The following is a 14,721-nucleotide window of genomic DNA, read 5'->3' on the forward strand; positions in this document are numbered from 1 at the left end:
TCAGATGAGCACACAATTAATAGTTTCTGTTTGGACTAGTTTTTTTTTTTTTTTAACCCACAATACACCAAAGAAATATGAAGCCACAATGTCATGAACTAAATGTTGACATTATTTCTGTTTGTTATTATTTGTAACAAATAATACTTTTTTGCTTTTCATCTGTGCTTATTACAGATCTCATTAATAAGTATTGGTGGACCAAAGCTGTCTGAACTATGGCATATTTCAAACAGGTGTTATGAGGAGACATTTCATAAACGCATAATGAAGCAGATGACAGACTTCAGAAGATGAAAAAGGTGCCATGAGAGAGAAAATGAATGAATGAGAGAAAGACAAAGGAAAAAAAAGGTGGATGAGGTGGTAGGCTTGGATGAGACAAACTGATCATTGATATCAAATGAATGCGTGCAGCACAGACGGCTATCCCAATCAGCACACGGAGACAGCTGACAGGAGGCAGCTGAGATGAGGTGAGAGTTTAGCCTCTTTCAGTTTGGCCCTATGATGTAACGAAGAAGATGAGAAGAAATGTGAGCAGGTGAGAAGAAAGAAGATGGAGAATATGAGAAGAAAGGAGAAGATGAAGAAGAAAAGAAGAAAGGTGGTGATGAAAAAGATGAGAAGAAAGGTGAGCAGGTTGTTTTTTTTTTTCTGAGAGCACAGTTACATGCGAGGAATATTCCCATTTCAAATGGCATGGTGGCAGTACTTGTTTTGCTTACACCAGTCGAGTAAACTCTTTATTCATTCTGAATGTGGTTGTGTGTTCTGGGAATATTACGGTTACAGAACGCTGTTCCACATATGTAAACAGAATATTCTGGAACTTGTTTTAAACCGAATACTGACAACATTCTGTTTGAAACCGAATACATATAACTGCACTCTGAGAGTAGAGAAATGAGAAATGAAAATATGGGTGAGTGAAATGGGGAAAATAAAGGATGAGCTACGGGCATCTCAACTAAAACAATGAAACATGGACAGGTCTTTTTTAAACACACAGGGCACCTAACATCTGTAAACTGATTAGAGACAACTACGCCACGGCTCCTCAGTGATAAAAAGGCTTTTTTACATTGCAAATTCAAATGTGAATAAAAGACACTAGAATACTAGACACCCTACATACAAATTATAACATGTACGATGAAAATGCTGACCCATCATACAGTAGATCCTTTGGTAATGGTCTGACATGAATACTACAGTAAAAGTGCTGACATCCAGATTCTAGATATCACTGCATAAACACTTGCATAAGCTGTATGAATTCCTTAGCAAAATTCAGTGCTCAACAATATGAAATGTAATGTGCATGCATGAGCTGTGTATGACATGTATGTACACCGCATTCCACATTGTTATGCAAATGACATTTTTCGCTGTTTCCCCAAATAATCAATAGAAATGACAGTCGTCATAATTTTCAAGTCATCAGCCATTAGAGTACAATTAAAGAGTTTTTGAATGAACCTTCCAATGATAATCGTATTTTTTAAAATAATAAAAAACTTAAAATGCTCTGTTCCACATTATTACGCAAAATAGTTTTGTAGTGTTGTAATCCAAATTTCTTTATTTTTTCCCATTTACATCAAAACTTCACTCTTCAATATACCCGTAGATTTCCATGCCACGTTTAGGTGCTTTGGAGGTGATGACATTCTAACTCACCAGTCATAAAAACCCATTGAAAATGAATGGGATGTTATGTCTGGTGAGTTAGAATGTCATCACCTCCAAAGCACCTAAACATGGCATGGAAATCTACAGGTATATTGAAGAGTGAAGTGAGGGTCACCAGACCAAACAAACAAAAACAGCTGAGAGCAAAGCATAAAGGATATCTGGGCCTCCATAACTCCCATGCAATGCCCTGCCACTGACTTCAATGTTAAATGCAGCATTCCAGTTACAGCTTATAACCAAGCTTTGAATATTGAAATGTAATTTAGAAGGTACCAAATGCCAACTGTTTTGATGTAAATGGGAAAAAAAGAAAGAAATTTGGAGTACAACACTACAAAACAGTTTTGCGTAATAATTTGGAACAGAGCATTTTGGGCATTTGAAGTTTTTTATTATTTTAAAAAATACCGTTTTCATTGCAAGGTTGATTCAAAAACTTTTTAATTGTACTCTAATGGCTGATGACTTGAAAATTATGACGACTGTAATTTCTATTGATTATTTCGGAAAACGGCAAAAAATGTAATTTGTGTAATAATGTGGAATGCGGTGTATATGAAAAATAATTGTAATTTATGTGTGGTTGTGTTTCCGCTTACAGTGCTATTTATCACAATCTATGAAAACATTTGCAATTGTAACCATTTAAGAGCGTCACATTTCCCTTTGGGTTTTACAATGTCTTCCCATGCATATTTATCTGACTATTAGTGTGTAATTCGTTATAATCTATCACAGCACGCACCAACCTTTTTAGAGAATCATATTTGTGTATGGGTTTTACAATCTCTTCCATATGTGTCCCCCATGTGTGTCTGATATTTGCAATAATCTATCACAATGTGCAGCAACCTTATTAGGGTTTAGAGTATCATATATCATATATCATAGATCAAGTAGACACCCTCATCTCGGGAATAGTCCCCTGAGTGGTGTGTATGTGTGTGTGTGTGCGTGTGTGTGTGTGTGTGTGTGTGTGTGTGTGTGTGTGTGTGTGTGTGTGTGTGTGTGTGTGTGTGTGTGTGTGTGTGCGTGTGTGTGTGTGTGTGTTACCTTCATCTCGTGAGTAGTCCTCCCCTGAGTGCGGTTCAAACAGGTAGTCTCCAGTGGCCAGCTCAAACGCCTGCAGCAGAGGACACAGAGGACGCAACACAACACACAACACAACACGCAATGTGATTGGCTGATCTCAGGGACTGGCACAGGAATGGTCCAATGAGAGGTGAGTATTCTCACCATGCAGGCGGTGCTCCAGATGTCTGCGGGCGTGCTGTAGCCGGCCCCGATGAGCACCTCGATGGAGCGGTACTGTCGCGTCTGGATGTCCTCCGTGAAGTGCTTATGCTTAGAGGGGCAGAGCAGACGAGAGAAGGGAGAGAGAGAAGAGATAGACAGAGAAGGGAGAGAAGAGATAGATAGAGAAGATAGATAGACAGAGATGAGAGAGAAGAGATAGACAGAGAAGAGAGAGAAGAGATGGACAGAGAAGAGATGTGATGTGTCTTACGTGGCTCACGTGTCGCACATCATGCATTCACATCACACTCACATTATGCTTCCGCTCCGCATCAAAACACATGGCTCATTTTTATGTGTCATTGGACGACCCCTCCCCCCACTACACACACAGTACACACGCCAACACACACACACACACACACCAACACACCAACATACACACACACACACAGCGTTGCAGTAGACTGTGATCATATGAAGAAAAAATGTTTAATACTAATTAATGACAAACTCATTTAATAATAATTAATATTGAATTAAGATTGTAAATAAATCATTGCATAATTGCAGTACAGTAATTCATATGCATACTGTATAGCTATGCAATCACTGTCATTTTATCTCACACACAATTTATACACACAATTATCTGAATTCGCAACAGAATTATCTTTTCTGATTGGCTGATGGGGTGACCATTAATTCCGTGGAACCGGTCAAGCGTATAGACGGTTTCATGGAACCTTTACAGTCAAAACAAAAACAAGGCATGAACATTCTATGAAGTGAAGTTGCACCCTACCGCAGAACAAAATGTTCAAAAGCATTTTTTTCCCACCAATATTAAAACCGTTTGTAATTATATTGGCAGTGCCGACAGATTGCAGCCTACCAAAACATTAGCAGACCGGAAGTTTACTTCGGGCCATATCATGTCACCAAGCAACAAGCAAACGTTCCATGAAACCGTCTATAGGACAGGTGTAACTTAAACGCACATAGAATCTTAGTTTGGAATGTCAACAGTATGGTATCTAAAGGATAACGGTGTAGGACTCCGTTGCATATGATCTAAGGAAAATAATCACACCGTTGTCTGCATTCCAAACGCAGATTCAAGGTGACCGGTTCCACAAAGTGAATAGCTACAGTAGGCGAAGGCAACTCCACCTGAGTTCTAAGCCGCCGACTCGCAATTAACTTTGAGGAGCCGGTCACCTCTTTGGCCATTATCCTTTCAAATTACCAAAAGCAATAGAGGTGGCTAAGACACGTGACCAAATGGGGCCATCGTGGCAAATCAAATCCTGGCACTTGTAGCCTGGGTCCACCAGTCCTAGTCGAGTTAACAAGAAAAAAAAAGACTTAAAAGTAAATTTGGGGAAGGCAATGACGTCATGTTCGCAATCTCTTTTGATGCCCCTCCCCTCAGCCCGCCTTACCACCCAGCAGGCGTTGCCCAGGTCTGCGATCTTGACTCTCAGGACGTGTGTGTGTGTGTGTGTGTGTGTGTGTGTGTGTGTGTGTACTTACCACCCAGCAGGCGTTGCCCAGGTCTGCGATCTTGACTCTCAGGATGTCTGCGTTGCGTGGGTCCAGCGGATTCACCAGCAGGTCAGCAGCACGAACTTTACCTGCCAAAGTCAAGGCAACAGATACTTCACTTAGTGGCGAACAATATCAGAATCAGGACAAATAATGTAGAAAGTGACATACATTTGTATTAATCAAAATTATATGATTCATTATTGGGAGGTTATATGGGTGGGATCTGATTATTGGTGGGCGGGGGGAAAATAATCTCAGCAGTTGCCACGGCAACAGAGTCATAATAAGCCCACCAAGATCCACACAAAAATAAACTCACCTGTCAGTAGATTGTCAGATACAGTGTCTGATGAAACTGAGTGACACCAGGACTACTATTGATTTTATATTAGACCATTGGCCATACCACATCACACACACACACACTCTGGGCTTGTCTGAGTCTTCAGCCTTTCATTTAGCTGCATCAAGTAAATTCATTGTGGTAGCTGCCTGTAATGTGAGCAATTAGCACCTGTCAAATCACTGGCAAATAATCACTCTGTTTCCTGTCAACTTCCTGTTTTCCTGACGTCCCATTTCAATGATGTATTTCCTCCATATTTCTCAGTTTCTGTTGCCACCAGTATCAGGAAAAGCTCATTCTACTCCCTCAGCCAGTCAATCTCACAGCAGTTTGTCTGAACTGAAAGCTAAACTCCTGCGTAGTGTCTATCAGTGCATACCAATGAGCCTCCATCCTCCATGCTACTAATCCCCCTCTTTGCTAAGACCACACAGGCTGCAGAAAACGTGCCACACAGCCAGATTTTACAACAAAGCAAACAAAAACATAAGCCCCCCTGTGTTGCTGTTCTACGATCAGTTTTAGTCATTAGTTCTCACTTATGTACTAATGATCGTATGGCTGCCGATGGGGCTGATTGTGGAACAGCAGCAGCAGGTGAATGTAATCTCCTCCTCCCACCAGGGCAGCACTAATGCACAGGCTAGATATGGCTGCAGTCAAGGGCCCCCCACCTGCCAGGGGGGCCCACAGGCTAGATATGGATGCAGCCTAGGGACCCCACAGGCTAGATATGGATGCAGCCTAGGGACCCCTCAGGCTAGATATGGATGCAGCCTAGGGGCCCCCACAGCCTCGATATGGCTGCAGCCTGGGTGCCCAACAGGCTAGATATAGCTGCAGTCTAGGGCCTCCACAGCCTAGATATGGCTGCAGCCTAGGGCCTCCACAGGCTAGATATAGCTGTAACCTAGGGCCCCCACAGCCTAGATATGACTGCAGCCTAGGGCCCCCACAGCCTAGATACGGCTGCAGCCTAGGGCCCCCACAGCCTAGATAAGGCTGCAGCCTAGGGCCCCCACAGCCTAGATACGGCTGCAGCCTAGGGCCCCCACAGCCTAGATACGGCTGCAGCCTAGGGCCCCCACAGCCTAGACACGGCTACAGCCTAGGGCCCCCACAAGCTAGATACGGCTGCAGCCTAGGGCCCCAAAGGCTAGATATGGCTGCAGCCTAGGGCCCCCACCTGCCAGTGGGCCCCTGATCGAGCAAAAGTGTAAAATTAGAGAACTATGACAAGATGCAATGTTGAAAAATGTATCAAACACAGGCCTCCTGCTATTTTTCCTGTGCACCCCCGTTCACAACCAGAGTCTGTGTCTGTGTCAGTGCACTATTGGGATACAGTATATAAAATGGTGCTAATAGTAGTAATGATCAGAGATGCAATAGATTATTATAATGGTGTTCTAAACTAATGGGAATATTGTTATAGAAAACCACTGGTGTAAAAAGCCGTGTGTTCTTGGTAAGTCTTATGTCCAGTGCTGCTGTTCTAGACACAGTGGAATAGCGTATGACACACATGTCTTTGAAGCCTATGTTAGTGTAAGCGATCAAGTAAGCTTGGTAAATGCATACAATAGTGTATCTGTAAAAAGTGCATTCACAAGGGAGAGGTCACATGTCTGAACGTTTTGATAGAATATTGTACTGTAGCTATTTACCATGCAAGACCAGCTGCCCCTTTCCATTAGCGAGTGTAGTGAACCTACTTAGCATGCAGGAGGGAAACTGGGCCAATACGAGCTAACAGGGCGGCTCAGGGTAAACAGGCTGGCCTCCGGTCCTGGATATGCAGTACACAGTATATAAGTGATAGTGCTCCAGTACAAAGTGCTCTTACAAGTGTTATATTTGTATAGAACATGTAGTGTACTCTCTTGCTCTGTATGAAGATAAATCTTTGGTTGCCAAGGCTAGTGCAGTGAACGTAACAAGCAGGCTAGTGCAGTGGGTCAATATACTGAAGGTATGACATTTGTAGACATCTGCAATTGTTATGGTATGACGGTCATACGTTCGCTAAACATTCTCACGAGTTTAACTGTCAATAATTCAAACTCTGCATTCCAATTGGCATCGCATCATTCAAAGTAAAAATAATTTTATCTCGGAATCTGCCCACATCGCATCGCTTATACTCTCCTCGCCTCCTCGGCTCGCTGGAACATACAGGCATTGTAGGTACTTTTGGGGGTGTCACAATAAGACTCTCTGGATGTGGTACCAAAGAGGTTGGATATACACTCACCAGTCACTACATTAGGAACACCTGTTACAACTGCTCATTGAGGGAAATTTCTGATCAGCCAATCACATGGTGGCATCTCAATGCATTTTTGCATGTAGACATCGTTGAGATGATCTGATGCAGTTCAAACCGAGCATCATAATGGGGAAGAAAGGTTATTTAAATGACTTTGAACATGGCATGGCTGTCAAGCTGAAAGAGCATGATTTGAGTATTTCCGAAAATACTGATCTATTGGGATATTCACACACAACCATCTCTAGGGTTTACAAAGAATGGTACGAAAAAGAAAAAAAATACAGTGAGCAGCAATTATGTGGGCAAAAATGCCTTATTGATAGCAGTGGTCAGAGGAAAATGACCAGACTGATTTGAGCTAATATAAAGGCAACATTAAGTCCAATAACCACTCATTACAACCGACCAAGGTATTCATAAGAGACATTCATAAGGGACATCAAATCTTGAGGCAAATGGGCTATTGCAGCAGAAAACCACATTTGGTGCCACTCCTGTCAGCTAAGAACAGGAAAATGAGGCAACAATTTGGACAGGCTCACCATAAATGACACTAGAAGATTGGAAACATGTGGCCTGATCTGATGAGTCTTGATATCAACTGCAACACTCAGGTGGAATGGTCAGAATTTGGCGTCAACAACATGAAAACATGGGTCAACCCTGCCTTACATCAACGTTTCAGGCTGGGGATATAATGGCATAAAGATAAGTATTGTTGTTAGGGCAGTTCTGAAGGCAAAAGGGGGTCCAACCCAGCACTAGAGAGGTGTTCCTAATGAAGTGGCCGGTAAGTGTATAATAAAGAGGAATCGAAACACACCCACTCAATGCAAAAGCGTCTGCTCAAAATTTGGTCTCCTAAGGGGGCGTTGTCCCTCCTTCTTCTTCTTTTTTCGTGATGTTTGCACAAGACGTGCGCTACCACCATCTACAGCGCTAAGGGGACTCCATTTATTCTCTACCTCAAGACTCCGGTCTCCTAATCGAAGGTCTCCTAAAGGGGCGTTCACCCGACGTAAAGTGGATACCGGAAAAGAACCCGCCTGCTTTATCTCACTCTCATATACGATTCTCTGGTGGTACCTTTGGGTGTGTCAGAATAAGACTCTCTGCATGTGGTATCTTTGGGTTTGTCAGAATAAGAGTCTCTGGATGTGGTACCTTTGGGTGTGTCTCCGGTGCTGGAGGAGGAGACGGTTCTGCTGCGGTCTCCGCTGGGGCTGAGGGGCCCCTGGTGGCGTAGGTGTACGGGACCCTGTTGCTGCTGCTGGGAGCCCGGTAGGCCCGGCAGGAGGGTCAGGCCGCCCGGCTCCGGGTCCAGCGGCAGGTCGGGGAAGCGCGGAGATGTGGTGCGGTGTCGCGCCCCGTTGGTCAACCCTGGCGGGTTCTCGCCGCCGTTGTAGAGCTCGTACGAGGCATCGGAGGCGTCGCGGTCCGTGGTGCTGATCTCAGACTCCACCAGGGGGCAGAGAAGAGGTGAGGCGGGCGTCACCACCGCGATGCCCAGGGTCAACTCCTTCACGCCCACCAGGATGTGCCCGTTGGCCTTGGAGATAAGATACCATACCATACGATAGTAACACTTCCAATATCCATGCACAGCTTCTAGGTGCTGGTAAACGCAGGAGTGTTCAATACTTCAAAACAAAGAAGTTTACCACTCATTTATTTGACTTTTTTTCATTTATTCAGAGTGAACAACAAGTTTAAATGCGTTGTTTGCTCTGAATAAATGAGCAAAAAGTCTAATGAGTGTTTGGTAAACTTCTTTCTATTACAATACGATAGCACTTTATTGTCAGTTTACACTGAAATTGTTTTTGCATCCCTGAGCAAGACTGGTTTAAGACAGGACATACACATCACATCGCAGACTGTTGCACAACTGACAAAAACAGAACCTGGAACCTTGGACTAGTAGCCCAGAGGACACAGGTCTATACACAGACACACAGACATACATGCATACATACTGTACATACATGTACATACATGTACATACATGTACATACATAACTTTAAGATATTGACATAGATATTAACATGGATACATGGATATTACCTTGGAGATGTCCAGGTTGGCGTTGTTGATGTTGGTGTTGGTGCTGGTGGCGTTGTTGCTGTTACTATTGGTGTTGGGGTTGGGGTTGTTCCTGCGAGGCTGTTGTTCGATTTCCTCATCGTCGTCTTCATCATCATCGTCGTCGTCATCATCTTCATCATCGTCGTCTTCTTCGTCATCTTCATCATCATCGTCCTCCTCTTCCTCGCCACCTCCTTCCTTCTCCTTCTCCTCCTTGTCCTCCTTCTCCACCTCTTTCTCCTCCTTCTCCTCCTTGATTTCCTCTTTGCTGTCCTCATCGTTGTCGTTCTTTGGTGACTCTTTCTTCTCCAGCTTGGTCTCTACTTCTTCATCATCTTCATCCTTCTTGTTCTTCTTCTTCACCTTCTTCACCTCCTCCTTCACCTCCTCTTCTCGATGCTCCTCTTCCTCCTTGTCCTCTTTGTTCTTGTTCTCCTGCTCTACCACATCCCTCTGACCACCCTCCTCTTCCTCCTCATCATCATCCTCATCCTCATCATCGTCCTCCTCATCATCGTCGTTCTCCTCTTCCTCCTCCTCTTCCTCCTCCGCTTTTGCATCCTTCTTCTCCTCCTTTTGGTTCTTCTCTTGGTCCTTCTGTTGGTTTTCTCCTTCTGGTTTGGGGTTGTTTGTGTTTGTGTTTGTGTTTGTGTTTGTGTGTGTGGGGTTGTTGCTGGGGCTGCTGGGGCTGCTGGTCCGCTTCCTCTCTGGGCTGGGTGGACTAGACTTCAGTTTCTGGTTCTCTCCCTCCCCGTCCTCTGTGGTGCTGGAGACCTCCACAGGCGGCACGTCCCCTACCTGCTCATTACGAGCTGCACCTGGGAGAGAGAGAGAGAGAGAGAGAGAGAGAGAGAGAGAGAGAGAGAGAGAGAGAGAGAGAGAGAGAGAGAGAGAGAGAGAGAGAGAGAGAGAGAGAGGGTGGAGAGAGAGAGAATTAGTGGAGCTGTAAAAACAAGGACTGAATTGAAAGATGGTGGAATGTGGAATGTTGCCTGACAGGGCAGACCATTCATTTTGAATCACTTCGTAATCCACGAATGGTCTGATTACGCTTCTCTGGAGGGGGTTCTCAGTCGGTTTTCAGACAACCGGTGTTACCGGCCAATAACCGAACGCGCTTGAGAGCATAATAACATACGTCCTGAACGTCAAGTGTCAGCGATTGGTCAGAGCTCATTTCAAACCAGAGCTGATTTGGTTGATTTGGCTGATTTCAAACCACTCCTCATGCCCAAGTACTCCAGGGCATCGAGGACCCAGACCTAAAATGAATTACGAAATAATTAAATGTGGTCTGATAAAACCAGGCTAGGAGGAATGTGGCGCCACACCTACAGTATGAAGACACTGTACATTCAAGATCCTACACAGTAGCAATTGATCTCACACAAAATACAATATACAGTAGCCTATGTATTGAAAGATATCTCTATCTTAAAGATACTGTATGTAGGTACGTATATACAGTATATATAGGCCTACTATATATATAATTACAAAGCAAATGGAAGCAGAAAAAAATACAACAAAAACAGAATCGCAGAGTTGCAGAACCAAACACTGTATGTAGAGGTTGGCGCAACCCTGGTAAACAGTGGTCATAGCAGCATAATATGGTGAACAACATCAATCCATTCGTGTACTTTCCATATTATGAAAAAGGTTTCCAATTGAGAGTACGCATAGGCCTGTCTGAGATCAAGCCCCTTTGAGACCAATCCCCCCCCCCTCCCCCCCAACACACACACACACACACACACACACACACACACACACACACACACACACACACACACACACAGACACACACACACACACACACACACACACACACACACACACACACACACACACACACACACACACACACACACACACACACCCTCCCTGCCCAGCACTGTCTGCACAGAGTACACGTCCCCATGGAGGCTCCTCTCTCTTCCTCTATATGACATGTCATCTCAGGGAAAACAGAGGGAAGACACAGCAGAGAGAGAGAGAGAGAGAGAGAGAGAGAGAGAGAGAGAGAGAGAGAGAGAGAGAGAGAGAGAGAGAGAGAGAGAGAGAGAGAGAGAGAGAGATATGTGCACTGACACTGTGCTGTGTCTAGCTTGGCTGCTCTCCAATCTCATGCAGCTTTTCTGTTTTCTTTTCTCTGGGTTGTGTGCAGCACCCAAATTCCACCTGTCAGGTGCTTCTCGGGGTGTCATAGCCTCATGTGTTGAGGAATAATATCAGTGAAGCTGACAGAGCAAAAAAAACCTGTACAGAGCTAAAACTCAAAACATGACGTTGCTATTACGTTTGCATAACACAAGATGTATTGGCCTTCACTTATAACAAGTGGAGACACTAGGCCAGTTTCAAACAAGAGGTAAAAGCTAATGAAGCTAATTTGGGAAGAGTGTCATTTGTTTGCAGTTTCTTCTGGAATTTATGATAACCATTCATAAATTTCATAATTTCATCTTGATATTTACTACCCCTATTAATTTCAAAGTTTTCATTATGGCTTGGAAATGTACAATTTTCATAGACAAAAGTATTTTTAATAATAATTACCAGTCAGACACCATCTTAGCCTGTAAAACCCTAATCTATTATCGTTTATTATTATTATTGTGTGTGTGTATGTGTGTCTTTCTTTCTGTCTGTCTGTCCATCCTCCCGTCCGTGTGGGCATGTGTGATTTTCCTTGTTGGTTTGTTCATGCCTCGCTGTATCTACAGGATTCTATTCAGTGAGTCACTGTATCTAATTAAAATGCGAAGGTGCTTTGCTGCACATGTGTTTGTGCACGTGTCCTCATGTGTGTGAACACAGTGTGTTTGCATTACATGGACACAGTGGGGCGGCTTTCATATCGGACACCAGACCAGCATGATCAGCGAGAGGTACCTGTATCTCTCTCTCAGGATACTGCACTCTAGGCCTCCCTCCCTCTCTCCTCTAGCTCCCCTCCCTCTCTCCTCCACCTCCACCTCCCCTCCCTGTCTGCTCAACCTCCCCTCCCTCCTCCACCTCCACCTCCCCTCCCTCTCTCCTCCACATCCACCTCCCCTCCCTCTCTCCACCTCCACCTCCCCTCCTATCTAGCTGAGAGGAGAGGAGCAGAGGGCAGGCTAGCTAGCTGAGAGAAGGTTAGCTAGCTGAGAGGAGGGGAAGGGAGGCAAGCTGAGAGGAGAGGAGGGGAGGGGAGGGGAGGGGAGCGGAGGGGAGGCTAGCTGAGAGGAGAGGAGAGGAGGGGAGGGGAGGGGAGGGGAGCGGAGGGGAGGCTAGCTGAGAGGAGAGGAGGGGAGGCTAGATGAGAGGAGGGGAGGGGAGGCTAGCTGAGAGGAGGGGAGGGGAGGCTAGCTGAGGGGAGGCTTCCTTCAGTGCACTGCACTGCTCTGCTCTTCTGCAGTAAATTTAGCAACATCAAGGGAGTCGATTTAACATCTTCTAGAGTGTATTTGGTCCCACAGTACTCTCTTAGTGTTGAATTAACACTGCATTATTTGCCGTGCAGGCAGGCTTCTTCTGCTCTTCTCAGCTCTTCTGCTACACAGTTAAGATGTAGTGTTAATATAACACTTGAGAGTATATTTAATGTCTTACATAGTGTATTTGGTCCCAGAGTACTCCCTGAGAGTTAAATCAACACTGCAGTATGCAAACAGGCTTCTGTATGCTCTTTTCTGCTCTGCTCTTCTCTGCTGCTGCTGCTGTTGACCCAGTTATGATGCTGCTGCTGCTGCTGAAGCTTCCCGCACTTCACTGTCAGGAAGTTTTAATAAAGACGCTGGAGCAATGCAGCACTCACACGTTATCACCAAAACAAAACAAAAAAACCCAAAAAAACAGGGATTGAAAGACTAAAAAAACAGGAGGGAGAGCTTGTTTTGAAATCGGAGACGGATGGGTATGATGACGGAAGATGCGGAGGAAGAGCGAAATAGGAGACTGGAAAAAAAAGAAAAGCAAAGCAAGCGATTTGCTTCCATGGTAACCAGGCTTGCTGTCTGTCTGTCTGCAGTGAGGGAAACAGCATTGTGTTGTCTTGTGCTGCTTGACGGGTATTTTGCAGCAGTTCTCAGGGAGGATTTTTGCGCATTGATTGCAGCTGGTTAGGAGAACTTTGTCAAGCTTTTTTTGGCTGTTGACGTGCCCATACACAGACACATATTCCTGTGACAGTTTAGAGTTACTTTCTTCCCTCACATGCAAACCCATACAGCACAGCAGCAGAGTAGCAGGTGCTGAAGAAGCAGAGATACCCAACAGAAGGGTCTGGTCAGGCACAAACACAAATGTTGAAATAACATCTGCACACACACACACACACACACACACACACACACACACACACACACACACACACACACACACACACACACACGCGCACACGCATACAGATGCACGCACACACACGCATACAGATGCACGCACACACACACGCACACACACACACACACACACACACACACACACACACACACACACAGATGCACGCGCACACACACACACACACACACACACACACACACACACACACACACACACACACACACACACACACACACACACACACACACACACACACACACACACACACACACACACCTTTTATGCCGATTGCATACTGACTCTAACGGGACTCACAGGTGTGGTTGGACACTACATAACTCCTATTGCATTCTGGCTATAACGGTACTCACAGGTGTGGTTGGTGAGTCTGACAGGCCTCTCCCTCTCCCCCTCGTCCTCCTCCTCCTCTTCCTCCGCATCATCGTCATCATCGTCATCCTCATCGTCCGTGTCGGCCGGGGCGATGGCGGGCCCGGGGGCCGGGTTAGAGTTTGCGTTGGGGTTGTTGCTTCGAGGGTTGCGACCGCCCCGGGGGGTGGGGATGTCATTGTCCTGGGGTTGGGATGGAGTGGGACAAATGAAGCTCTACAGTTAGTGATTGTATTGTGGGTGGCGATGGAATGAAGAAATTACTATGGGGGTTTTAGCAGGGAGGGGAGCATGCATGAATGAATGTATCCTTGTTTTCATGAATACTGTATATATTTATTTTATTTTGGGATCAGTAAATATATTTGGCCTGGATGTAATGAAATGTACTTATGGCATGAAATGAATATATATATATTTTATTTTGGCATCAGTAAATACTGTATATTTTGCCTGGTTGTAATGAAATGTACTCATGACATGAATGTATGCTATTATATTTTAGCATCAGTAAATATGTGTCTCCTAGTTGTAGTGAGATGTAACCCTAACCTCTTCTGGGCTCTCATTGGCTCGTTGCCGCTCGGCCTCGCGTTCCAGGGCCTCGATCTCCAGCAGCCGTCTCTCCAGCAGCTCCGCCTGCCGCTTCTGCTTCTTCTTCAACTTCTTCTTCTTGTTCTTGGAGATCTTGCCCACCTGGATGAGGAGGTGCAGAGAGATATACATGCAGTTACAAACGCAAGCATGCACACGCGCACGCACACATACACATGCACACACACACACACACACACACACACACACACACACACACAC

At 45.0% G+C, this 14,721-nt stretch overlaps 1 protein-coding gene across 2 annotated transcripts in view; it reads right to left on the reverse strand.

The window, feature by feature from the left end:
• srpk2 (SRSF protein kinase 2) overlaps positions 1-14,721 on the reverse strand; it is a 115,826-nt gene that overhangs the window by 4,095 nt on the left and 97,010 nt on the right. For both annotated transcript variants that reach the window (XM_063196677.1, XM_063196678.1), the window contains 7 exons: positions 14,458-14,601; positions 13,887-14,088; positions 9,169-10,007; positions 8,268-8,652; positions 4,471-4,571; positions 2,935-3,042; positions 2,752-2,821 (listed from right to left, as the gene is read on the reverse strand). In XM_063196677.1, the coding sequence (XP_063052747.1) occupies positions 2,752-2,821; positions 2,935-3,042; positions 4,471-4,571; positions 8,268-8,652; positions 9,169-10,007; positions 13,887-14,088; positions 14,458-14,601 (1,849 nt within the window). The remainder of the gene's footprint in view (positions 1-2,751; positions 2,822-2,934; positions 3,043-4,470; positions 4,572-8,267; positions 8,653-9,168; positions 10,008-13,886; positions 14,089-14,457; positions 14,602-14,721) is intronic.

Source organism: Engraulis encrasicolus, chromosome 4 (assembly GCF_034702125.1).
Source record: "Engraulis encrasicolus isolate BLACKSEA-1 chromosome 4, IST_EnEncr_1.0, whole genome shotgun sequence".
NCBI classification, from domain to species: Eukaryota; Metazoa; Chordata; class Actinopteri; order Clupeiformes; family Engraulidae; genus Engraulis; species Engraulis encrasicolus.